Here is a 23,448-nt window from a genome sequence, read left to right as displayed (position 1 = left end):
AGGCTGCAGTCCACACCGCTGTCCGCGTTAACAGCCTTCTGTCCCCAGCATCCCCACAAACGTCGCCAAGACAGTGACCTTCAGTTGTTCTGGACAAAATGTGGGCTTTTTTCCCTCTCTCTGCATGGGGAACCACAGTGTCTCATACCCGCAGCAGGCTGAGCTGCCATCCAGCGCTTGCGCCAGGGAAATCTGGGCATCCTGTTGGTGCCGTGTCCTTGGCAGAAACGCTGGCTGTGCAAAGTGGGTGTGCAGGTGACTTCTGAGCAAACACTTCCTGCCTGTATACCTGTCACAGGCTGACTGAGCTGTGCTCTGGTTGCTTTTATCTTTGTGCCACATCCATGGGCTGAAACGACTGATCAGCCTGGGCTGGTTTCTGCTGGGAGACCGAGGGGAAGTTGCTTGGGAGCAAAGCACTGACATCAAGCATGGATTTTCTCTGTCCTGAGCAAAGCCCCTCTTCCTGCCTCCGTGGCCAAGACGCACTTGACTGTGGGCTGACGAGACGATGTGCTCTGGCACTCCCTGCCCCACCGCCCTGCTCATGCCGAGCGAGACCCCGTCAGGGTGGGATGGCCCCTGAGCGGGGCCCTGCAGAAGGACCATGGGCTGCCCTTCGCTCCGCACCACGGCAGAACCTTGCCCTGAGTGTGCGCAGGCACTGCAGTGCCAGGGAGCGGCTCACGGCTCGGTTTGCCATCACACCACACACGTGCTGGTCAGACTTGAGCATTTACTATTGCCCTGACCGAGCTGCGTAGCTCGTCACTTATGTCAGAAGCTGTGCAAAGCTGTAAGATCTTTAAAGTCTGTGTGATAAGGTACGCTGGAGGCTGCATTTTCTCCCATTGCTCATTAGAAGGAAAGTTTAAGCATCTGCGCAGTCTGTCGAAGAGCCGCAGGATCCTCACCCTGAGGGCAAGCAGCAGCAGCTCGTCTTTGCCCAGCCGGGCAGGGGGAGGCAGCCGGCTGATGCCACTGACCTGGGGAGCAGAGGTGAGCGGTGTCAGCGTGCGGGATGGGGCTTCGGGGCTTTGGCCTCTCCCAGTAGACAAACCTGCCCCCGTGGCAGGAGCCCGTGGGGGAAGGGAGCTGCCACGCACCGTGCCCACATGGATCATGGCTCTCCTCCCCATGGCAGAGATGGGGTGACCCTCGGGGCTGTGGCCAGGGACACGGGCGACCTGCGCTTCCCACACTCTGCAGCCCCTTGCAGAGAGCCAGGGCTGCCGGAGCTGGTGAGCCCCCTGGCTGCATGGGGACTGAGCATGGGTACACCTCCACCGTTTGCTGTTTTGGGGGCCAGGAGGACCATGGGGAGCACCCACTGTGGGATGAGCGTGCTTCCCCACGGATGGGAGCTTCCCTGGCCGCCTCACTCCCACTGTGGGGAGAGGCTTTGTGCAGAACTGCCTGTGCACTTGAGAAATACCTGCACTTTGGTTCCCACGTTGAATTTTGCTTGTTGCCCCATGGCGAGGAAGGAAACGGTGATCTTGTCCTGGCCCAGGATCCTGACCCCCACGTGCCGGTTCAGGGAGATGAAGATGGGGCTCAGCGGGACGTGTGGTCCCGATGACACGACGCTGTTCGGCCACGTCCACCTTCTCACCCTGTTGCCTGCTCGGTCCAAATACTGCCCTCCCTGAATAGTCATGGTTATCCTAAGAGAAGGGAAAATCACAGCTCTGCACCCTGCCGCTCCCGTGGCCGATGGCCCTCGTTGCCCAGTGGGACGGTACTGAGGCACGGCTAGTTTTGGATCTAATCCCCCAGCTCAGGCACAGCTGGGGTAGCCTTGCTCTTCTGGCAGGCACCCGACGCTGGGCCTGCGAGCTGCTATACTTGGCTTTTAATTTTTGAATGCTAGTAAAAATACCCTTTATGACCTGTGAAATTTAAAATGCGCAGTGGAGAGCAAAACTGCTCTGACCAACGTGAACGTACCACACAGCTCCGTGTGGATAATAGCAAGTACTTCTGCCGTTGGACTTAAATACTGCTTGTATTTCGGCGTTATTCGGCATGTCTTCCTGTACTATGCAAATAAGCTCTTTTTTCTCTCGTACAACAATGACCGCCAGATTTCCAGATGGATAGCTGTTGTCAGATAAGGCGTTCGTAACATAACCCCTTTGTTTGGTTGGTCTATTATTACATACCAAATATTTCAGAGTGCTACTTTGGAGTATAAAAATTGACGTATTACCCAGATGACTGTGTTAAAGGCGGAACGGTGGTGTGCTGCCAGTGTCACCTGGGACGCTGCCAGTGCTTTTCTCCTACATTGAAGTATTCTGTATACACTGACAAAAGAGCAGTTAGAGATACAGAACACATTTTTGTTGTTTTCTAACCAATAAACCAGGCAGAACCGCTTAGCGCATTTATCCTAAAGACACATTCTTGGACAACATGATGATGGTAGAAGCCTAGTAAAGTGAAGTGAACAAATTACTCCACTTGGATAACAGCAGAGAAAATGGGCAGGTATTCTCCTGGAGAAAAAAACAAGCAACCAGGAGGGAAAAAGGCCCTTGCCCCTGAAACCTGACTTGAACATACCCAAACTGCAGGTATTTGGGGTCTTATTGGGGTTTCCCTCCAGCAAGACTTGCTACTGTGAGCGTACGTGTTCATGGCACTCTGCTGTTTGCCACGGCCATGACCAGCAGCCTCCCTGGGACAAAGGCAGCCCGGAGGGCAGGGCAGAGAAGTAGTCTCAAGCCCACTTGCTTTGGTGGCAGAGCGCAGGTACACTTTCATACCCCCCTAGGTCAGAAAGAAGTCAGCCACAGTAAGGAAAAATAATGTGGGTGACTTAAAATGTTGTGGCTTAATAAATGGCAAGGGCAGTCTGAAAGCTATGGGGTACTCTGGTGCAACCGCCACGTTTTTATTCCTTCAAACAGCGCTCTTAGTTACACCGGTAACTTCAGTTTGTCCGTGCAGCTCTTACGTACTCCTGCCCAGAGGACGGAGACGAGCACCGTGACGGTGGGAAACGTGCTGGTTTGTCCCCGGGAAGGGACGAGGCTGAGCGCTTTCAGAGCCCACGCTGCAGGGACCCCTTGGCCAGCAGTGCCCTTCCACGGGTGGCCAGAGCTCGGGAGCGGGTGTGAGCACTGGGCTTGCACATTTCTTAAGCTGGCTATTAAAGTGCCCGTCCTTCATCGAAGCTGCTGGCTGATCTGAAAAACCTCAGACCAAGAGCTCTGTAGGCGGTTTCACTACTGCTTTTTTCAGACTGTGAAAGCGAGCGTGAGTGGCGGACAAGGTTATTCAGTGATAAAACAGACCAGGGGACACTTAAAATTACAATTACAACCCTGGACTAATGCAGGCAAAAGAACTCCGTGAAGGATACAATAACTGAGCTGTTCCATCTGGAAGCATGGTAAGGAATTTCCCTCCGTGTTTGTAGTATTTTTCCAACAATTCGTTCTTCACTACCTAAGATTGGAAAAGAAACAATAAAATGGATGAGAGCGGTCCTGCACCAACTGCCCTTCAAGGCAGGTGGGTGCCAGGCTGCAGCCGCTCCGGAGCACGGGCATGGCCGAGGTGCAGCCCGTCGCCATCGGGCAGCAGCTTCTTGCCTTTCCTCCCACCGGGGTAAAATCGCAGCAGGTGACGCTGTAGGAGATGGGCTCCTCCTCGGGCTTTGCTGCGCTCTCAGCAGGCACCAGCGTCCGGCCTTGTGGCGATGGGGGCTCTTGAGAAAGCAGGTAGGAAATGGTGCCGGTTTGATGCGAACCTAGAGAGCAAAGGGAGGGTTTGCGTGCGTCGGGTAGGGCTGGCAGCGCCGGTGTCGGGGCTGTGTGGCGATCTGCAGCGAGGCTGCAACGTGGGGGAGTGGGAGTTTCTGGCTGAAATGCTCCATCCTGGAGTCCATCTCAGGGTATTTTCTATCGAACAAGGACAGTCCAAACTGTTCAGCTTTTTCAGAGAACAGGATTATGAAAAAAAAATGTAGTTTTTCCAATTATGTATATATACAATCTGTATGAGTAAAGAATGACTTTTTTTTTTGGAAAGTGTTCGCAGCTCCATGCTCTGGAGGGCTGAGGATCTGAAACCCTGATTGCTGCCCTGCCATCCTCCGTGAAAATATGCCCACATTGTAAATCTAGTTCATCCGTTCTTAGTCAAAACGCCTTTGATTTTATGGCTAGATCCAAAGGGCTGCCCCGTCACCCACAGCCTGGGCTAGGAGTTACCGGAGCATTCACCTGATGAGGCAAAACATCCATCACCTTAATTCAGGCTTCCAAGGGCTTGGCTTTGCCAACTTACTATTCTCCAAGGTTAATTTCTGTGCATCTCAGCTGAAACGTTCAGATACAAATACTGAAAACCACAGCAAGGAGATCCTCTCTGTGCAATGGGAATCTAACTGCTTTTGGGTTTTCATGTGAGGAATTATTTAATATGGCAGTATCTAATTTAATGGGATTGCACCCTCAACAATGAACTAATATGTTGCTGTGTAAATCCTCCTGTTCGGTTAGAAACCATTAGAGACAAGTAATTCCATTAAATTCATTGTTGCGATAAACAGACAAATAAATACCTAAGGAAATGCAAACTCACGTTCAGCTACACTCGGCTCTGCTGCCAGGAAGGCTAACTGTCTGGCCATTCGTCTCTCCTGCTGCCTGGAAAATGAAAACATTCCTGATACACATTTCATATATCCTGTTCCGAAAGCTAGAAGTACTGCGTATCCTTGCAATAGGAACACAAGTTTCTGAACCTGTTTTTCTCTCCACTCGCATAATTGCAAATAACAGTTAGAGGCAATGGAATATCACCGAAATAATTATATCTCGGCAAAAAGGAATTGCTCTCGTATGGAGATTTCAGTGAACAGACTGCAATTGCAATGGCATCAGCTCTACTGACAGCAGAGCTGAACATTGTAATGGATTTTGTATCAAGACTTTATGTAAAAGAGAATGAAAGCTGCCCACAAGATCAAGAAAACAGCTAATCTCCAAGAATATTTTCACTATTCTCCTTCTTAGCTTCCTATAGATTTGACAGTGTCTGACAATGGCTTTGGTTGATGCTCTGTACAGAATATGAGGTACTCGCACCCTCAGACTGCAAAGGATCTTCAAGGGAACTAGCGGTTTACTGCCAGGTATGCTGATTTACTTTTCTTTAAGCCTAGGCCATAGGCTTAGATACTCGTACAAGCTTTGGGCCTCCTGCTAAACAGCCCAGCGGAAGTCAAGCTTGCAGAGTTCTTGGGACTTCTGGAAATTGGAATCCAAATGCATGCCACAGTTTATGCAGCAAAATGGAGAAATACAAATCCAAGCTTTGTTTCAGCACCTGAGGTAAGAGTTAGACCCCAATATTATACCTCCCCCAGCTGCAATTATGTTTTTGGCTCTACTCTAGATAGTACGTCTGTCAGCAGTAGAATGAATGCTGTACATAGCACATACTGCACCACCTTCTAACGCAGCCTGATAAAAGAAAAGCCAAGAGGGTCCAGACAGAATATGAACTTGTGTTGCCTAAAGCAATTTTTTTTCTTCTTTCATTCCCTCTTGCTGCAGTTTCATTTTCTTAATGCTTCTTTTCCCTCCGGATTCGCCTGCTGTTCCCTATACAGACCCGATCCCCGTTCTCCCGGGAGTCATTTCACGGTACCTCTGGTACGCTCTCTCCTTTGACAGCAGCCTTTCGGCTTCGGTGCCATGGGACTCGTGGGGGCCGACAGCAATGGGAACGCTCCGGGCACCCTCGTGGTTCTTCCTCTCGCTTACGATGAACTCATAGAGGTCTCGGTTACGCTCACAGCAGAATTTCTGAAAGGCAGGCGAGCAGTGCCAGGAGCACGGGCCTTCCCGCAGCAAACCTCTGCCAGTCTTTCCCACCAGCTTACGGAGTTGTAATCCTGTGATGCTGGGCAAGCGCCTTCCAAGGGAGGGAATGGCTTCAGCAGGCTGCCGCAGTACTCGCACCTCGGAGCAGAGTCCTCCTCTGTCTGTGTCTGAAGCGGAGGTGGGAGAGAAAACGGAGGAGGATGGAAATAGGGTATCAGCATGCAAATTCTCGTTTTGTCTTGGGGAAAGAGGGCTCTGCTCAGAATGCTATGTTAGAAAGCGTGTAAGAGCAGTTAAAACAGATCTGTGTCTGTGATATCCTGGAAGGATTTAACTTGAAACATTAGGTTCAGGCAACCACCAAAAAGAAGAGCCAATCTGTAGCAAGCAAATACATAAAAAAACCTCAAAGAAATGGAATGACTGTAGTATTTAAGAGACCCGGTCCTTCCAGGGGAAAGCCTCAGAGCATGCAGAAAGCTATAGTTGAGTACTCTGATGCATTAACCCTTTCAAATACATTGCTTGGAGCTTTGGAGAGAAAAAAGCTCCCCAACTGTTGCACTGTTGGTCATAGGAAAATCTGTGGGGAATTTCATGAGGAACCACCAGATTTGTTGACAAAAGAGCTGAGCGTACTTGACCAGATGCAAATCAGGGCTGCTGCAGGATGTGTTTTGAGGATGGGTACTAGATACTCCGAAATAAATATTTTTGGAAAACACATTTTGAATCTGAGTTATAGAAGATGCAGCTGCCAGGATCACGCTGCTGAATTCCGTGCCTCCGCTCCCAAGGGCAGCACACCTAGCTCAGTGCTCCCCGGAGAGACAGCAGCAGCAAGGGCTGGAGGGTACTCGCTCCGGGACGCGTAGCTGGCGTGCTTCACTTACACTTTGGTTACTATAGCACGTGTTTAGCACTTTCATTCAAATCCTTTTCTGAACGTACTAACTTGAAATCCTTGGCTTCTCTGGAGCGTAGTTCCTCGAAATTCCCTTGCTCCCCACCTCATACCTAGGATTAACTCTCTTTGATGACTTTACTCTGCTAAGGGTTATGGGGAACTCTGTGCCCTGCTTGTATTCTTTGACTGTATACCTAGTATTTACATAAATTTTGTATCTCTGTTTTAGCCAAAGGGCAAAATCTTCTGCCAGGAAATTCTCAACATAGGGTGCAGCGGCGGGGAGAGGAGTTGCACACCCTCTTGCTGTTTAGCGTGCACAACAAGCATCATTTCAACAGCCTCACAAAGAAAAACCCTTTCATAAAGGAACTCCTGCACTAGCTTAGCAAAGGGCGTTATTTTTATTTTTCCTACGTGGGAATTGTCGGAATTAAAATAAACAAAAAAAAAAGCCACATAGCAGGGAGCACCCAGCACTGACTCACCTCAGTCTGCATGTTTTCTCGTGATGATTCGGGTCTGTAGGCCAGAAGGGTAGGCAGCCCAACGGAGGGGAGCGTGTGCAGCGACTTCTTGAACAGCGTCACAAAATCTTCTTTGAACTCAAAGTGGAAAATACAAAAAGCAATGTGGAATTGTATCTTTCTTCAGGGTAAAACCATTAAGCAGAAAATGTATACATGCAGCCTGCATGAGTCCTTACCTCCATGTCACACAAAACAGCTAAGCTGCCGAACTCTTCTGACAGGGCTGTAAGTAACAGCGATAACGAGAATTACTGAACAGCAGTGCCATGTTCTCAGAAAGCTTATCTCCTAGACACGTTTGTTTTGCTCCTTTTTCAGCAGGCCAGCTGTTTCTCACCAACCACGCTGGCTGCCTGAGACATTCTTGCCAGACTTGGTCCTACGCTTTCGGAAGGGCGGCTCTGGGTCTGCAGGTAACTCTTCCCAAACGCCACTGACATCGGATCCGGGCTTTACAAAATCCTCCCGCTGAAGTCATGGTGATGGCTTATTGCTTAGGGACAATGACTTGTAGCACTAATCTAATATCGCATTATCCTCTAAAGCATTGCCAGCCTCTCTTATCCTAAGAAGAAGGAGCTGTAGAGACAAATGAGGGGTTTTTTCCCATTCCCAAGTGCAGTCCATGCTGTGTGAGTGCAAGGAAGGGGGAGTTTTGGCCTTTGGGGCGACAGGAAACACCTCTGACGACCCCATGCCTAGACTGTGCTCAGCAGTCCCAGGCTCTCTCCTGGCAGGCAGCGCTGCCGACATGCAGCCGCCCTCAGGTGCACAGCTGCCTGCTGCCCCATCACCTTCTGTCTGAACATCGGCATGGCCGGCACGCCAGTTGTCATAGCCTCACCTTCAGCCAAACTAAACACATTCCTAGTTATTTAATCTTGCATTTCAGTTCCCCTTGTTGCCACACAATTTGTCTTGCCCTTCTAAGTAAGCTTGGCCTGCCTTCCTGAAAATACTCAGCCAGATGAAACTCTGGGCAGGCTGATAGACCCAAAGATTTTTCTAAGTCCTTCTCTTTTGAAGTGTGAAAAAATCAGAATGTGTATTTAAAAAGGATGGTGTAAAAATCACGACAGCCCCAGGTCAACACCCAGCTCCCAAGCCTGCAATGGGAACCACAGCTCAGGAATGCGCCTGGAAGTGAATGCACCAGCACAGGAGAAAAACCAGAAAGTGTGCCATGGGTGTCGCTTATCCTTTTGGAAGGCTGAATGATGTGGCTGCTGGTTTGCTACATCCTCAGGTTTTTAAATTGCTGTTCAAAGATGTGTAGGTATCACCCCCTGCTACCAAGCTGTGCCACAGAGAGCGACCGATCATAAACGCCACCCGAGAAGTGACTTCAGGGAGCGCACAGCGCACCCGAGGAGCTGCGCAGCCAGGGCACCGTGGCACCGAGACACGCAGAGAAGCCCGGTACCCAGGCGCAGTGCTCAGAGCGGGTGGACTCTCCACGTTCTTACTCTGCCCTCTCTAACGGGTTTTGCAGCTTCTGCATCATCTGTATCTACCGCTGCTGCACCCAAACCCAGGTAGATGATTTACTGCTGGCACAAGTCTGGTTATTCTGTACTTTGATCGTTACAGCGACAGTTGTCCCAAGGACTTGTGAAGCTCCACCTAAAGGGCAAAGCCTACAATGTTTTTTCTCCTACAAATACATTCCCAGTGCATTTCCAGACAAACTTCCTCCAAAGGCTAGGAGAGACCGCTGTTTTTCTGTCGGGGGCTGTGCATGCCCCCTTTCTATGGGGATGGATCTGCATGCGGCTTTTCGGATCTGTTTTGTGGCCCAGATCACTCCTGCTCTCAGAGGCACGTGAGATGCGGGGGGCATTCTCCTAGAGAGGAGAGCTGCCTGGCGTCCAAAGTGAAGCACAAAGGCTGTTTGATGTGGTGCCCAAAAGGGATGGGATGGGGCAGCAACTGGCACTGATACGCTGCGTGCCAAGGTACAGCGCTGTACTTCAGCGGGCAAGCAAAGGCGCCGGCTACTCCGTCACGTGCCAGGATGACTCAGCTGAGCAGAAGGAGAAAAAAGGTTGATATATTTTCAGCTCTCCTTAGAGACGCTGCCAGAACCTCTCACAGGAATACAATGCGCTACTTCTGCCATCTGCTGAGCACTCCTACGCCTGATGGCTGGCAGAGCCTTCCCGCAGGCTTATCGGGGACCCAGAGCTTCGTTAGAAGCGGCTCTGCAGAGAGGTTAAGGAGGGACTGCTGAGGAGGATTCCTGGGGGCTGCTCCCGGGTCTGCCGCCAGCTTGCAACAGCATCTCTGGGAAATTGCAAAAAGTCACGCGTCTCCTGCGACAGACACTGGGGTACGAGGCAGCCTGAGTGAAAGACAATAGAAGTGAGCAACCTCGCTCTTGAACAAAGCTGTTTCTTACTTGATTTTCTGTAGGCGTGTTCATGAAGCCAGCTAGCTTCTGTCTGCATCGACACCGAAATTCCTGGCACCTTCTGCATGGCGATGGGTTCGATGCTGCCCGATGTTTCCATTTCCCTTAATTTGACACAAACCCACCTATTAGTCATACATAATGACTTCAAAGCAGTTGCCCTTGATGATTACACTACTGAAGGAGACTTTTCCAAGTGTATTCAGTTAAAACTCTGCACACTTCAGAGATAGCAAGCCGGGCTTGGCAGCAGTTCTGCTGCCGTGGCTGAAGGCACCCGCGGCGTCACATCTGATGGCTGTAAGAAGGCCTTTGAGCCCGAGCACGCCTGCTTTGCACGCCCCCTTTCATGGCCGCTTTGCACGCCCGCTTTGCACGCCCACTTTCCTTCCCGCACGTTCCCGGGTGGTCGGGCCGGTACGTGCAGTGCTTGGCCTGCAGCTGGGAACCGCAGGGAGCTGCCTGCCGGCCGGGGGACCCCTCTCGTCTCCGGCACTGCCGACCTGCCCGGTCTCTGTCAGACAGCCGAGGGCGGCGGGGCCCGCCCGCGCCACCGAGAGGGGAAGCGCGGAGCAGAAACCGCGGTGTCCCGCCCGGCCCCTCCCTCCCCGCGCCCCTGCCAGGCCGGCGGGCGCTCGGCAGCCGCCCGGCCCCGGCCCCGGCCCGGCAGGGCCCGCACCGGTCCGCCCCGTCCATGGCCCGGCCGCGGGCTGGCGCGCGCCGTCTCCAGGGCAACGCGGCGGGCGCGGGGGCTGCCGGGGCGGCGGCGGCTCCGCCTGAGGGGCGGCAGCGGGAGCGGCGGGGCCGGGCCGGCTCTGTGGCCTGCCGGGGTCCGTCTGCCCCGGGCCGCGGCGGCACCGGGCGCTGGGCCGGTGCTCCCCCCCCCGCAGGGCTGCGCTCTCGGGCCGGCGGCGAGGCTCGGCCCAGCGCGGTTCCTCTGCCGGCGGTCGCGGCAGGTGCGAGCGGCGGGCACCGCGCAGGGCCGCGGTCGGGGCCGGGGAGGGCCGCGCTGGTGTGCGGGGCAGCAGAGGCTGCCGGCGGCAGAGCCGGCCCGGGGCCTGCGGTCAGGCGCGGAAGGTGCCCAAAGCTGCAGGCCCCGGGTGGAAGGTGATGGTGCCTCCCTCAGCACCCTCCGGCCGGCCGCTGCCCTGAGTTTGAGGAACCGCCAGAGTTGAGCCGCAGCCTTTTGCATGAAGTGGGAGCTGGGCTGAAGGTGAAACGCTGGTTACAAAACCTGGAGTGACGCACCTGTGTGTGTGTGAACGCCCACCTGCCTGGAGAGATTTCTCACACTGGGCCGTACCCGTGTTACACATCTGTGGCTGATGTCTCCTGCAGGAGTAGGTGCTGTTGGATCCGCTCCAAGGAATTTGCACTTACAGCTTGGAGAACAAAAGGAAGCAATTCTCTTCAGGTGTATGGTTTGTGAACAAACACAGGCTTTAGGTACACCCCAGGCCAACACATGCACGCCGCCTTATCTGGCCTTTGTTTGACAATTTGCAGTTGTCTTGCAAGCACATGAGTTTTACAACAAAACAAGTAAGTCCTACTCGGTTTAAAAAATGGAAGGAATATGTTGAGGCACAGCCAGTAGTTTCAGCGCAGTGTTTGGGCACGCTGCTCAGCTGGCGTCGGTGCTGACAGCTCCCTGTAGCACTGGGGTCCCCAGGGGATTGTTGGTGCAGATCCTGGTATTGGCACAGCTCTGTGGGTGTCAGCACCCCATTTTGCTGCTTTAAACCTTGACTAAGAATGCATTTGCGCTACAGGCACACTTCTGGCCGCAGTGCAGCAGTGCCGCGGCACGGGTGGAGGCGAGTGCTTGTCCTAACCACACACAGCCCAACGCTGGCACAAACACAGCGGAAACAACTCAAGTTAACGCTGCACTCTTGCTATAAACTCATCAGTCCCTACGAGTTTTTGCATCTTTGTGTTTAAAGGGGAAACTGTTTTTAGGGAGAACTGTCAACAATATGGTGTAGCGACTCAACAGAAAAACTGCTTCATAGGCACAACTCCTCATTCCTCGGTCGCCTTCTGCAGTTAAGCGCTTCCAGGTGGTGCTGGAGTGCAGCTGAGAGGGGCTGTTGCTGCGTGCGGGCACTTGCTGTGCCTGGCTGGGCAGCGGGAGAGCTCGCTGTGGCAGGGAGGTCTGCCTGCTGCGGCTCCCTTGCTGCTGCCGGCTCCTGGGCAGTGTTTTCCCTGGGCATGTCTCACTGCCCATGTCAACGTCAGATTGCTTCGTTGGTGGTCAGTTTTGTTAAGAAAACCAGGCTGGCCTCAGCAACATTTTTTCTGAGTATTTTGAGGAGCGTCCACACTTTACTGATGTGCTGCCACTTCCCTTGCAAGGTGCTGGTGCCCTCCTGCCTCTGGCCCTGGGATGTCACCCTTGGGGAAGTCATACCAGCTGCGCTGGGAAGAAAACCTGAAACACCGATCAAGTGCTAGAATGAACGTCACCTATTCATTCACTGAGCTGAAGAGGAAACACATCACTCTTGGCTGTACCAACTGAGGTATTCCTTACCCTAATTTCAATTTCAGTCAGAAAAGATACTGGGTGTTGGTTTTTTTTTTTTTTTGCTGTGAGATATAAGAAAAATATGCTGTTCCTTCAGAAATGAATGTTGTGGAAAGCCCTAATGAAATAATGTGTGTTAAATTATCTACTGTGGGTCATAGGCAACATTGGAGTAATTTCATTAATCCTGCTATAATCAAAGACACGGTTCAGAGTTCTGTTTTACACAAAAAAGTTCTTATGTCCCAACTGTCAGTAAGAAAAATGGTCTTCCACTATAAATGTTGCTGAAATACGGGAAAATAAATCAATTCCTTCGGAATTCTTGCTTAACAAGTTCTGCTGGAAGCACAGGTGTTATTGCCTGTCAGAGCCAGAGCTTGACTTTGATCCTGCTTAAGCAGGAGTAAATTAGTTCACGCAGCTGATGCCACTGGAGTTTTGCTAGCACAGCGTAAATGAGATCAAATGTAGGATCTTTATAGGAACTGGATACAAAAAGGTTAGAGTAATTCCTTGGGAGGTTTTTTCCTGTGGTCACTTCCAAATTCTCAAGGCTGGAACAAGCCTCCTTTCGCTGATGCGATCCTTGTCGTTGTCTTGTGCACTTTTCTGGGGACTGCTGCCAAGCACTGAGTGATGATTGCATAGGACTCCCGAAGAGGGAGGGCTGCAGTTAGGACTGTCTTTTCTCCCTGTGTATGGTGTTTATTCACACCAAGCTTCATCTGTCACTTTACATGTAGTGTTCCACTATTGTGAGGCTTCCTACTGCTGAATAACTCAGTGCACTGTATCACCTCACAACTCATTGCCTCTTCCAAATGGCAAACATCTTAATATTCACCAAAGCCATATGTGGAGCTAATATTTTTCTTGAGTGATTCAGACAGAAGGCTTCTGTTAGCAGAGGGGGAGCGGTGGGCAGGTTCAGTTTCGGTGACAGACCATGATTTCAGTTTGCACGAGTCAGGCTGTCACTGTTGGCCCTGCGACTCAGGTCCCCACCTATTCTCCCGCCCTGCAAAGCGGCCCTCTCCGGCAGCAGGCTGCGGGGCAAGATCTGCTGCTCGCCTGGCTGAGCTAGCCGTGCCGTGCCGATCCAGCAAGGCAGAGCGTGCAAAGCAACTGGGAAGCAGCAGCCACTGCCACACACACACACACACACACACACGTAAGCACAGCATGCTGTGCAGGGTGGTTTTTGCAAAATATTTATTACAAAATAAAAGTAAATATGGCAACAAAACTTAAATAGCAAATGACGTGACACTGGCCATAAAGCTCTTGCTATATTATTAGTCTTTTACAATAATCCATAGTCAAGTATGTCTCTGAGGGAAGCTGCATGTGGACAGCTTGAATATATTTCTGTATCGTTGGCTCTAGCTGTTTGAGATACATTAGCTGTGTGCCTCCCGCTTTCACCACGTTCCGGCTGTGAGCGGCTGTGCCGTGTGCTGGGCTTGCTCATCCCCCTAAAACGGACAGCAGCTGGCAATTCCCAGGCTCCCTGAAACCTGCCATGCTTCACCCCAGCCCCTCCTCCCCTTTCTTCTTTTAAAATCACAGCAAATGATCCGATGCCCATCCCTTTTTAAATAAGGTAGCAGGAAATGGATTAGCAACACTGAAGTACCTATTGTTCCCCTTTGAGCCACAATCTCTCTTGTGAGAGCTTGCTTGAATTTCTTTCCTTTCCCACCTGCTGAAAACTGTGAAAGCTCACCGGTGAGAGCACCAGTCTGAGTTCCTGCTGAAAGGGCTTTCAGGTGCGCCCCAAACAGGAATGCAGTCCTTCAAGTCTCTTAAGCCACATGTCTAATGGAAGCACTCTTTAAATAAAATATAATTAAATTAAAAAAGGTGACTGTGTGTGGGGAATCTTCCTAAGGCACCCAAGAATTTTTTAAAAAAACACTTTTCCCACTCATATTTCTTACAGGACACTCTTGTTCCTCTTCTCTCCAAAGCTAAAAATGTTGGCTAGTTAGGAACCTTAGCGTACATGATGATATAGCTGAGTATCATTTAAAAAAACAGAGCAAAAAGAAAACCCTTGGTGAACGTAAAGCACTATGTCCAGACAGCCTAGGTTTCGCTAGCTACGCAAATACATCACGGACAACACGTAGAAATAGTCACGTTAATGCCGAGGTTTCCATTGTCAGCAAAAAGGTGTGCTATAGCTGTATCAAAAACTAGGCAGTCGCTGTTCAGGATGGCTGCGGACACCCCGTCGTGGATGGAGCGGGGCGTTGCCTCCCAGGTCAGCCGTCGGCGGTTGCCGTTCAGCTCCAGTCTGTACGCAAAGTTCTCTGCTTGCTTACGGGTGCCGATGAGCAGCACGATGGCAAAAAACTGCTGGTGACCTTCATATTTCTCTTGTTTCTCCAGCACCAGCATAAAGTGGTGACCGAAGCACGACTGCATCATCACCCAGTCAACCGCCCCTGGAAGGTTAATGTCTGTGGCAAGAAAAACAATGTCTTCTCCCTGAAGGGTGGTAATGCTTTTGTGGGCATGCATAAGGTGGGACATCACGGCTTCCAAGGATCCCTGCCACTTACAGGAGGCACCGGGGCATGGGCAGGAGTAGGGACGGTACTCACAGATGTCTTCGTGTTCTGGCTTTTCTGTGTGATGGAGTGTCAGAGAGCAGCCTGTTGTTGCGTACTGGAAAAAGACCAAATACAAGCCATCAGGAAACGCACCAGCACTAGTGTTCCCTGCTCCCACCTCTCAACTGGAAACACTGGTGATCAACCAGCACTCTTGTTCTCATTGCAGATTTTACGTTAGATACTTCTGTTTAGCCCTGGATTCAGAGCTGAGCTCTACTTATTTATGTTTCCACTTAAACATGGATTCTTCTTGTCTTTTTTGGTTGTGTTTTTCCTAATGCAAGCGCTTAGATAAAATGGATTGTCAGGCTGAGTTGTAGTTAGATTTGCTGTTGTAGTTAGACCTGATTGGTCCAGATCAGCTGAAGTGGTCCTGGTTTCAACACTGCAGTTTTGACAATTGAAAAAAGAGAGAAGACAATTTTTCACTGAGCATAAAGCCAGCGCACAGATAAGTACCATCTAACTTCTCTTAATGTCATTGGGCAACTTAGAGGGTTAATTTGCTTTAAACAACTGGGGATGCTTTTCCTTTTTCTCCAGTCAGTTCAGTTGTCCCTACTGACCATATTGCTTTCACGCTACCTCTGCAGAGAAAACAAGTCTCTCCTATTCTCACCAAGAGCACAGGTCCCTCGGTCTGTAGGTATCTGTTGCGATACCAACACCACGGCTAACACTATCACCCAGGTTACAACACGCGTGCTTGGCTGCTTATGGACACTATGACACTGCCTCGAGGACAGATATGAGAGGTATAAATGATTATTTCTGGGCTAATATGTGTGCAAGAAGTTTCAGTTCAAAGGGTTACATGCCCCAAGATGCAAATCATCCATGCTGTGAACACGACAGTAAGAATACTGGGACAGAAACTCGACCTTATGCTTCTGGAGGAGCTTGTTTTATAAGCCATAAAGAGTTAACGTGAGCCTTCACTTAACTGTGTCTGCCCCTGCCGCTTAATCCTCTGCTAACAGCTTTATCACAGGGCGCTGCAGTGGAACAACGCTTCCTCCTGCCAAAGGCAGAAGCCCCATCGCGGCAAATGCACGGCCGGCCATGCCAGCTGCCCTGCTGCACAGTGCAGCGACCCAGGAACGTGTTCGCTTCCAGCCCCGCCGACCTGCTGGTGTTTCCCATGTTCATACCCTGGTTAACACTTCCATCATGCAGTGTGTTGAAGAGCAGCTCCGACTTTAACCTCACTAACAAAAATAGTAAGAATATACAAGCTGCTGGTTGGGCAAAACCAGACATCTTCATGAAAGCAAGCAGTGGCGATTATAGAAGCGAGAGTGTAAAAGCAAGACGAGCAGAGTGGTGGCTTTGCCCTTCTCTGTGAGAAGCACCTGCTTTTGTGTGCTCCCAAACCCATCACCATGGGTTTCGTTTGGTGAGCAGCCCTGCCAACGATGGGAGGCCGTGGACAGCAAAAACCGACTCACTGTCTTTGTGCTGCTTGGCACATGTCATTGATCTTTATCATAGCCCTCAAAAGCCTGCTTCGTCTCTCCCTGTGTATAGGTTATATGATACCTTTGAGCTATCTGGCCTCTGTACCTCTTCCACTTCTTCCATGTCTGCCTCGAGACGACGAGCCAGGGCTGCGCACGGTGCTAACAGAGCAGGCGTGATGCTAACACCTGGGCTGGCATCACCATTTTTCTGCTTTTTCATTGCCCTTCTTATCACTTCTATTATTCCGTGTTAGAAAGTATTACGTACTTGTTTTCACAGTCGTTTGTTTAGCACCACATTTGCTTTCCTGAGAGGAAATGATCCGCTCAGAGCTCGTGACCACATACAAGACTTATGCCATGTTTTGGCCATGTGTGTCACTGCATGTGCTGCTCTGAACTTCACTTTGCCAGGAGAGCTTTCTGAGCGTCCTAAAGCATTCGGAAAACATCAGTTAAACTTGAAAGTGCTAAGCAGAGGCAGACCAGTATTATCAACCCTGTAAACGAAGGCAGGGACACAGGATTAAAGTAACTTGTCTGAAGCCACCCGGGAAATCAGTGGCAGAGCTGGGAACAGACTGCCAAGTCCAAATCCCTCCTGCTCTAGCGCGCAGCCTCTCCCTCTAGTATACCAGTAGCTTGAGATAGAAACAGTGCTGCTGGGAAAAGGCCTGCCTGCTCCTGTATGTGTGTCAGCAGAGTGCAGGGACCCAACGAGGACCAAAACCCTCTCGTGCTTCTTTCTCCTCCAGCGCTTTGTAAAACATCTGTCCCTGCTTTTAAGATCCCTCCAGCCTTCCAAAGCATTCATTCCAGCTTGGGTACAGACACTCAGCCCAGCCTAGCAGTGATCCTAGGGAGCTCTCCCGGGGATGCACAGCGAGGTCCAGCCCAGAAAACAGCAAGCCTCTCTGCTTTCTGGAGCCTCACACCAACGAGGAAACCGGCTCAGGCCACAGCCAGCTGCCTGGCAAAACGCACCATGAACTCTGCCAGCAGCGCCGGGCCGGCTGTTACGGCTTGTCTGGGAAAGGACCAGTGAACGTTGCGTCACTGCGTATAGAGCATGCAAGCTCTACGTCTTGGAAATAGTAAGTGTGACCTTATTTAGGTTTAGCATATTTGCTTAAAATCTTTAAAATTACTTTTGAAAATTTATTACTTATTTTAAAGCAAAGCTTTAAAGAGGCTGTAGAGGCAGCATCGGACAATCTACAGGAGTAAGTTCATATACAATAACAACATGAATGTGCAATTTCTGTTTGCAAGTTGTTTGCTTACATGGGAAGCCTGTCATGCCTTCCCTCGAACTGGCGATGTAGCAGCAGCGGTGTAAGGACATAAGAGCGGTTCTGCCTATGATGAGTCCGCTATTATTTAAGACTTGTCACTTTATATACAGTCTTACTATGCCTTCCCCTTTTTAAATACACACTGTTGGTTGTGAGGTGCAGAAAGACTTTTCTGCAAAGTGCAAGAATACAGTACAATGAATTTACTGGATTCACTTTTCTTCAAAAGGACCGGAACCATCTGGAGACTGAGAAACGTGGCAGTATCTCCAGTAAGAGATGGCTGGTTTAGAGCATTGTGGAAGACTCTCTTCATGCAAGGTATCTGTCCTAGCTTCCAAGATGCAGAGCATCACTACTCCTAGGAAAGCTGGTAATGGGGTTTCAATCCCCTGAAAAATCGAGCCTCACGTACTTAGATTTTTTTAAATGCATGTAATAACTAGAAAAGTAATTTCCTTTATTATAAGTAAAACTTACTGTTAGGTTGAATTAATCACAAGCACTGAGAATTCACTGGTGTACCTATGCAGGAGGTGGGTTTTCTTGTTGGGTTTTGTCCGTGTCCCCCCCCCATCATACATTGCTAAATGCCACCCTGGTAGCAGCCCAGTTGGGCAGCTGTATGTGTGTAAACACACACCGAATTCGCTATTGGATATTCTATCCTGGGCTAGTTTTACCTCTGTTATGTTGGAGGCTAGTTCCACTATAAACTGCAACGCAAACAGGAACTGCCTACGGTTTTTGCACGGGGCAGATGAGGAGTGCTGGTCCCACGTCACTTCCACAGCCACACCAAGATCACTCAAGCAAAAACATCTTTGTTTGTCAAGTCCCACTACAACAGGCTAGCAAAACACAGCAGGGCGCAGATCTCGGCTCATACTGGTGGTTACATGAGGACTGCAGTTCTGCTGACGTCAACAAAGAACGCTCACAGCACTACCTGCTTTCCCGTAGACTTTGGATGAAGTGGTTAAACGGAGAAGCGCTTCTCCCATCCTGCGCTGCTCAGTGAGCCAGGTCACAGTTCCATATTTAGCAGCTAACAGTCACAGTGTACCTCACACGCTGCTGTGTCTCTTCATGAAGCTTCTAATTCATAAGATTTATTTTCTTTTATAGCCAGTATTGGATGAACCCCCGCAAAGTTACGGAAGAACCTATATCCAATTAAGTCCGCTTCCCAACTTAGAGGGAACTTTATATTGTTTTCCACTTGCACTTATTTAAAAGATGAAAGAAAACAACTAATTCCTTTTGGCATTCGTTAAGTAGGAGTTTGAGTGTGTTTATGATGTGCATTTTCTTTTCTGCTGATTGCTTAGAGCACTAAAAGGCATTTTGTATTTTCAGTAACTTTAAGATTTAAATCCTCCTATAGATTTTTTTTTTCCCAGAAGCCACGTAAAGCCCAGAGATGCAATAACTGTAATTCTTTCTCAAAGCTTTTTAAGAAGAACAACCCTCGAAGCAGCTATAGCCATAGGCAACACCAAACCCCCATCTTCTGTCAGCTCTGTCGTGTCTCAGCCCTACCATTCACAGCTGTCCCTGGAAGCGCAGGCACCTCCTCCGGACAGACCAGCTCCTCTATTTGTTCTTTCACATTTTCCAGAGCTCTGACTTGTTTCCTCCACTCTCTCTGAAAGCCCACATCAAGTTCCCTTACCGCGGTGAAAGCCGCAGGTGAGCCAGCCCTGGGCTGGCGCGCGCCAGCTGCAGAGCAGGGTGGCTCTTGCCAAAACCCCTGGTGCTGCTGCAGCAGCCGAGGGACGCCCACCACCGCGAGGCACGGTGGGTCACCTCCTCGATGGTGCCTGTGACCTACATAAGCACTGACTGAGAGTCACAGCCCTGGCGGCGCGTTGCTGTTCCCGGGCCCAAGAAGTGAGAGTGAAAAGCATTACCGAGTGCTAATTTCACTTTGCGGCCCTTGGGAGCAGGGAAGGCAGTAGAGCAGGAGTTGCTCATGGCAGAAATCCACATAAAGAGAGGGCGTGCGAGGGAAGAGGAGCCTCCTCTGCGAGGTGCTTCTGGGTGCCCGAGAAGCGAGGGGTGGAGAGCTCAGGAGCAGATGCTGGTGCGCAGGGAGGACACACGCTCCTGTGCAGGTCGTAAGCACAGCAGGGTCTGGGACATGGGGCTCTGCGAGCGCCGTGTTTTTGGGTCCGCCCATCTGAGCTAAGCAACTCGCAGGCGTGACAGCAGCAGCGTGGCATAGGGGAACTCGACATCCTGCCAGCAGTGCCGCCCGGCTCCCCTGCACGCGCAGCTGGGGCCAGGGGCTGCCGCCAGCTGCTGCGCCGCCCCAGCCATCCTCTCCCAGGCGCTGTGCCCCAGGGCTTCCACCTGCACCAGCATCTTGCCGGGCAGCCGTGAGGTGCGACACACTGACCGCCGCTGGTTCACAGTCACTTTCCATCTCTCCCAGCCCTGAACTGGCATGCAGGTGCTGTACCAAGAAACCCAACCAAGCCCCCAGCAGGCACGAGCCCAGTCCACGGCCTCCTGCCTGCTGCAGCCTCCGACATGCCAACCAGCGCAGACCCCCGGATTATTGCAGAGACCACCAAAACACCACTGGGTCAGAGCCAGAACTCTCCCAGTCCCACAACCGGGACACTGAGCTGCCCGATCCCCAGTGCTTCTTCAGCCATTACAAACCTCAGCAGCATCCCTCCTTCTCCAAGTCACTGCTTGGAAGAGCACGACGTCAACCGCAGGAGTAATACTTGGAGGAATTTTTGGAAATGCTATTTTCTCAACTGGTTGACATGTGCTAGCTGCCGCCTTATTATTTGTATTTAGGCAGTGCCCAGCTGGAGAAGCATTTACAGCTGATTCACCCGAACCAGAACTTGCCCGACAGACACCGTGACCGCTGTTCAGTTCTTCTGGGGCAGGGGCTGTTCTTAGACCTCTCTTTGTTGGTGCTTACTCCTCTACCCATGGGAAAAGCAAACCTCAAGGGGTGAAGAAGCCAATCCCATCCATTAAGAGCTTAAGAAACCTTTCTGCTACCAAGTGAGTAAAGTAACATCTGACAGGTAAAGTTAGGAACGCCTTATCTTCTCCTCTTTACAGGTAAGAGGTTGTAGGCTTTTTCTTCCTTCTTCCACGCTTTGTTTTCCCGCAGCGTGTGGGGATGAGCTGGTGGGAGTCCCGCCTGGCAGATGGGCCGCTGGACAGCCTGGCACGCTGTGGGCAGCAGAGCTGCACCTCGGTGCAAGGAAGGGCTGCGAGGACTCTGCTCCGGGGAGCCGCTCTGGCCTGGGTGTATCTGTTTCGTTTAGGACAAGCAGGCACTACCAGCTGTCACAGATGAGACCGGCGAGACATGAGAAAATGAGAACTAGGCCGGTGACAAACCCACACTGGCTGTTTGTATTCCCTGGGGCTCAGACTGGGTCACAGCTGGGCGTGCGGCTGCACTTGTTGCTGTGTTCAGCGGAGAGGACCCATGTCCCAGCATGGTGCTCCATCTGCTATTGCACCCGGAGGTTAACTCCCATTCAAGGGGGGATGGCAGGGTGTGCGAGACAGCCTCACGCTATCAAAAGCTCCGCGAGATGCCGACTGCCGCCAACACCCACCCCATCCCATGAGCCAGCCAGCCCCCCGAGGCAGACGGGGTGCTCGCCACCGACCACGCCACGCTGCAGGAATTGGCACAGACGATGTGCTCTGGAGGTGCCGTTTACTCCCTGCGCATCCCTAACGATGCTCCTGCGGGCTGGCCAAGGAAAGCTGCTGCGAGGGACTGGCTTTTTCTGGCAGAGGCGCTGAGCGCCTGCTCGCAGCTCTCACCGGAAAGCTCGCGTGTGCATGCTGCCGGAGCCCAGCAGTGCCCGCTCCAGCTCCGTTGGTCCGGCTGCCGACCTGACCACGGCTCTCCACCTCGCCACAGACAGCACCCTATTTTAAAACTTTTTTCTCATATTCCACATCAGCGACGGCTCCAGCAGTTCCTGTATCTGTCCCTCCACCGATTCAGGCTGTGGTTTTAAAGTGCTTTTGATATTACTGAGGTATGAGCATCGAGGGGCTCCAGGAAGACATAAAAAAAGGACCTGCTCAGCACTGCCTGCACGTATCTGCCATCTTGGTAAATGTGTATTGGGAAGGATATGCGCTTTAGAGCGGTTCACCTCGTTCTTTTAAACAGAAAACTCACTTTAAAAAAAAAGAGACGTCTGCATACTTGAAATAGTGCTGAGACAGAAAAAAATAATAATTCAGATGTAATTACTGACCTGACAGGTTACCAGCCCCTGCCCGTCCAAAGGAGGGCTGCAGAGAACTAACGAGAGAGACACAAACAGGATTTCTGCTACCTCCATAAAACACTTTTTTTAAAACTGAGCATCAGCACAGGTTAAAATAACTAGAGGGGCGGGGGAAGTCTAGCCTTTGTATCTACCTATTATGCCAAATACTAGGACAAAATTTAGAACACGATTTTCAGTGAATTAGAAAGAATCATTGCAAGTTTTGCTTTTAAAGGCTAGTGGCACTCCCATAATTTTATTGCACTTTAGAAACCTGCCGAAGCATGAAACAGGTGAGTGGAGGCCAGTAACCACCTCCTTGCCTGCTCTGCGCTTACGATGGGGAAGAAACAGAGGGAGGAAGGGGCCAGCAGAAAATGAGGACTTTGCAGAGCTACACTCTGCTGTCTGCAGCGGCTCTGGACGAGTCCCACGTGCTGTTGCCGGGAGGAGACTCCTTCAGCGTGGGAACTGCTGTAAATGCCAAGAAATCATCACCTACAAGCCGCCGAGCGAACCTATCGCTCACGTTAAGATGAACCTTAGAAAACTCCTTTAAGTCTTGTCGTAAGCTGCAATATTTCTGTATCAAACTAGCACGGAAGGCAACACATAAACCCATCGGGAAATTCTGCACTGGTCTGCTCTTCCCTCCCCTCAAATCCGAGGCCGGCACCGACGCGACCAAACTATACCCACCCCGGCTGGTTCGCAGGGTTTTGGAAACATCACATTATTTCATTTTTCAGTCCGAAAAAGACGATCTGGCTGTTCAAACAGAACAAGCAGCACACTTCAAGGCCACATTTATGCCCAAACGGGGAAGCTTTTCCGGGGACGGCGAGCTGCTGACACCCAAACTTTTCCATCAACGTGAAAAAGTTTGGTTTTTCTTTTTTCCCCCCTCCTTTTCTTTTGACCGTGGCGTCGTGCCACGTCCCCCTTTTTGCCTTGGGGGGGGGTAGGGATTTTTAGGGGGAGAGAATGAAGACAGGGAACGAGGGGGACGGGGAGGGGGGGGGGGGGGCCGGGCGGCCCTACCGGGCCGCCCGGCCCCCCCCCCCCCATCCCCGTCCCCTGCTAACCCCCCCTCCCACCCCCTTACCTTGCAGGGGAAGAGCACAGCCGAAGCCACCTTCTCCATGGCCAGGTTCCTGATGCTGGGGGTGAGGGAACCCCGACAAGTGGGGCAGAGGCTCAACTTCTGCCTGCATTGATTACAGACCAGATGCCCGGCCTGACACTGTAGGATGGGAGGCAACACATAATCGAAGCAAACGGGACACTCGAAGAGCGAGGTCAGTTCGTGATGCTGCTGCTGCTGTTGCTGAGGAGGAGGAGGAGGAGGAGGAGGAGGGGGAGGAGGGGGGGGAGACGCCCCGCCGGAACCCGGGAGGACGGCGGCGGGCACGGCTGGGGACGGGGCGTGTTGTTGCTTGCCGCAGGGCTTGTTAGCGCCGGGGCCGGCGGAGGACGGGCGGCTCATCGCGCCGCGCCGCCGTCGCCACCACCACCACCATCGGGCCACCGGAGGGAGGGAAGCGGTGCTGACGCAAGCGGCGGCGTTGACGCGAG

General features: G+C 51.5%; 2 protein-coding genes and 1 long non-coding RNA gene across 3 annotated transcripts; 1 reads left to right on the top strand and 2 right to left on the bottom strand.

Annotated features, from left to right (window-relative positions):
• Window positions 1–248: 248 nt before the first annotated feature.
• Window positions 249–10,425, bottom strand: ERICH6 (glutamate rich 6). The gene is made up of 12 exons (XM_075761775.1): window positions 10,370–10,425; window positions 9,679–9,794; window positions 7,457–7,503; window positions 7,239–7,355; window positions 5,903–6,004; window positions 5,668–5,825; window positions 4,597–4,661; window positions 3,603–3,760; window positions 3,371–3,456; window positions 1,951–2,103; window positions 1,436–1,667; window positions 249–986 (listed from the first exon to the last, which is right to left on the bottom strand). Exons 1-12 carry the CDS (start codon window positions 10,384–10,386, stop codon window positions 723–725), a joined length of 1,515 nt encoding a protein of 504 aa, XP_075617890.1. The 5' UTR covers window positions 10,387–10,425; the 3' UTR covers window positions 249–722.
• Window positions 10,341–17,797, top strand: LOC142602967 (uncharacterized). The gene is made up of 4 exons (XR_012836832.1): window positions 10,341–10,646; window positions 11,035–11,232; window positions 12,049–12,215; window positions 14,618–17,797. It is a non-coding gene; the product is annotated as an uncharacterized LOC142602967 (long non-coding RNA).
• Window positions 13,412–23,448, bottom strand: SIAH2 (siah E3 ubiquitin protein ligase 2). The gene is made up of 2 exons (XM_075761774.1): window positions 22,979–23,448; window positions 13,412–14,896 (listed from the first exon to the last, which is right to left on the bottom strand). The coding sequence occupies exons 1-2, from the start codon at window positions 23,357–23,359 to the stop codon at window positions 14,339–14,341; spliced, it is 939 nt and encodes a 312-aa protein (XP_075617889.1). The 5' UTR covers window positions 23,360–23,448; the 3' UTR covers window positions 13,412–14,338.

This window comes from Balearica regulorum, chromosome 9 (assembly GCF_011004875.1).
Source record: "Balearica regulorum gibbericeps isolate bBalReg1 chromosome 9, bBalReg1.pri, whole genome shotgun sequence".
Taxonomy (NCBI): Eukaryota; Metazoa; Chordata; class Aves; order Gruiformes; family Gruidae; genus Balearica; species Balearica regulorum.
Note: the sequence above shows the minus strand (reverse complement) of the source record. Positions and strands in the feature narration are given on the sequence as shown.

Coding starts and splice junctions, on each gene's coding strand:
- ERICH6 (XM_075761775.1), bottom strand. Junction 5,826..5,902: donor CATCACAGGATTACAACTCC/GTAAGCTGGTGG, acceptor CCTGCCTTTCAG/AAATTCTGCTGTGAGCGTAA. Junction 1,668..1,950: donor TATCCACACGGAGCTGTGTG/GTACGTTCACGT, acceptor CCCTTCTCTTAG/GATAACCATGACTATTCAGG.
- SIAH2 (XM_075761774.1), bottom strand. CDS start 23,359: ATGAGCCGCCCGTCCTCCGCCGGCCCCGGCGCTAACAAGCCCTGCGGC. Junction 14,897..22,978: donor CTGTGCTCTTCCCCTGCAAG/GTAAGGGGGTGG, acceptor GTCTTTTTCCAG/TACGCAACAACAGGCTGCTC.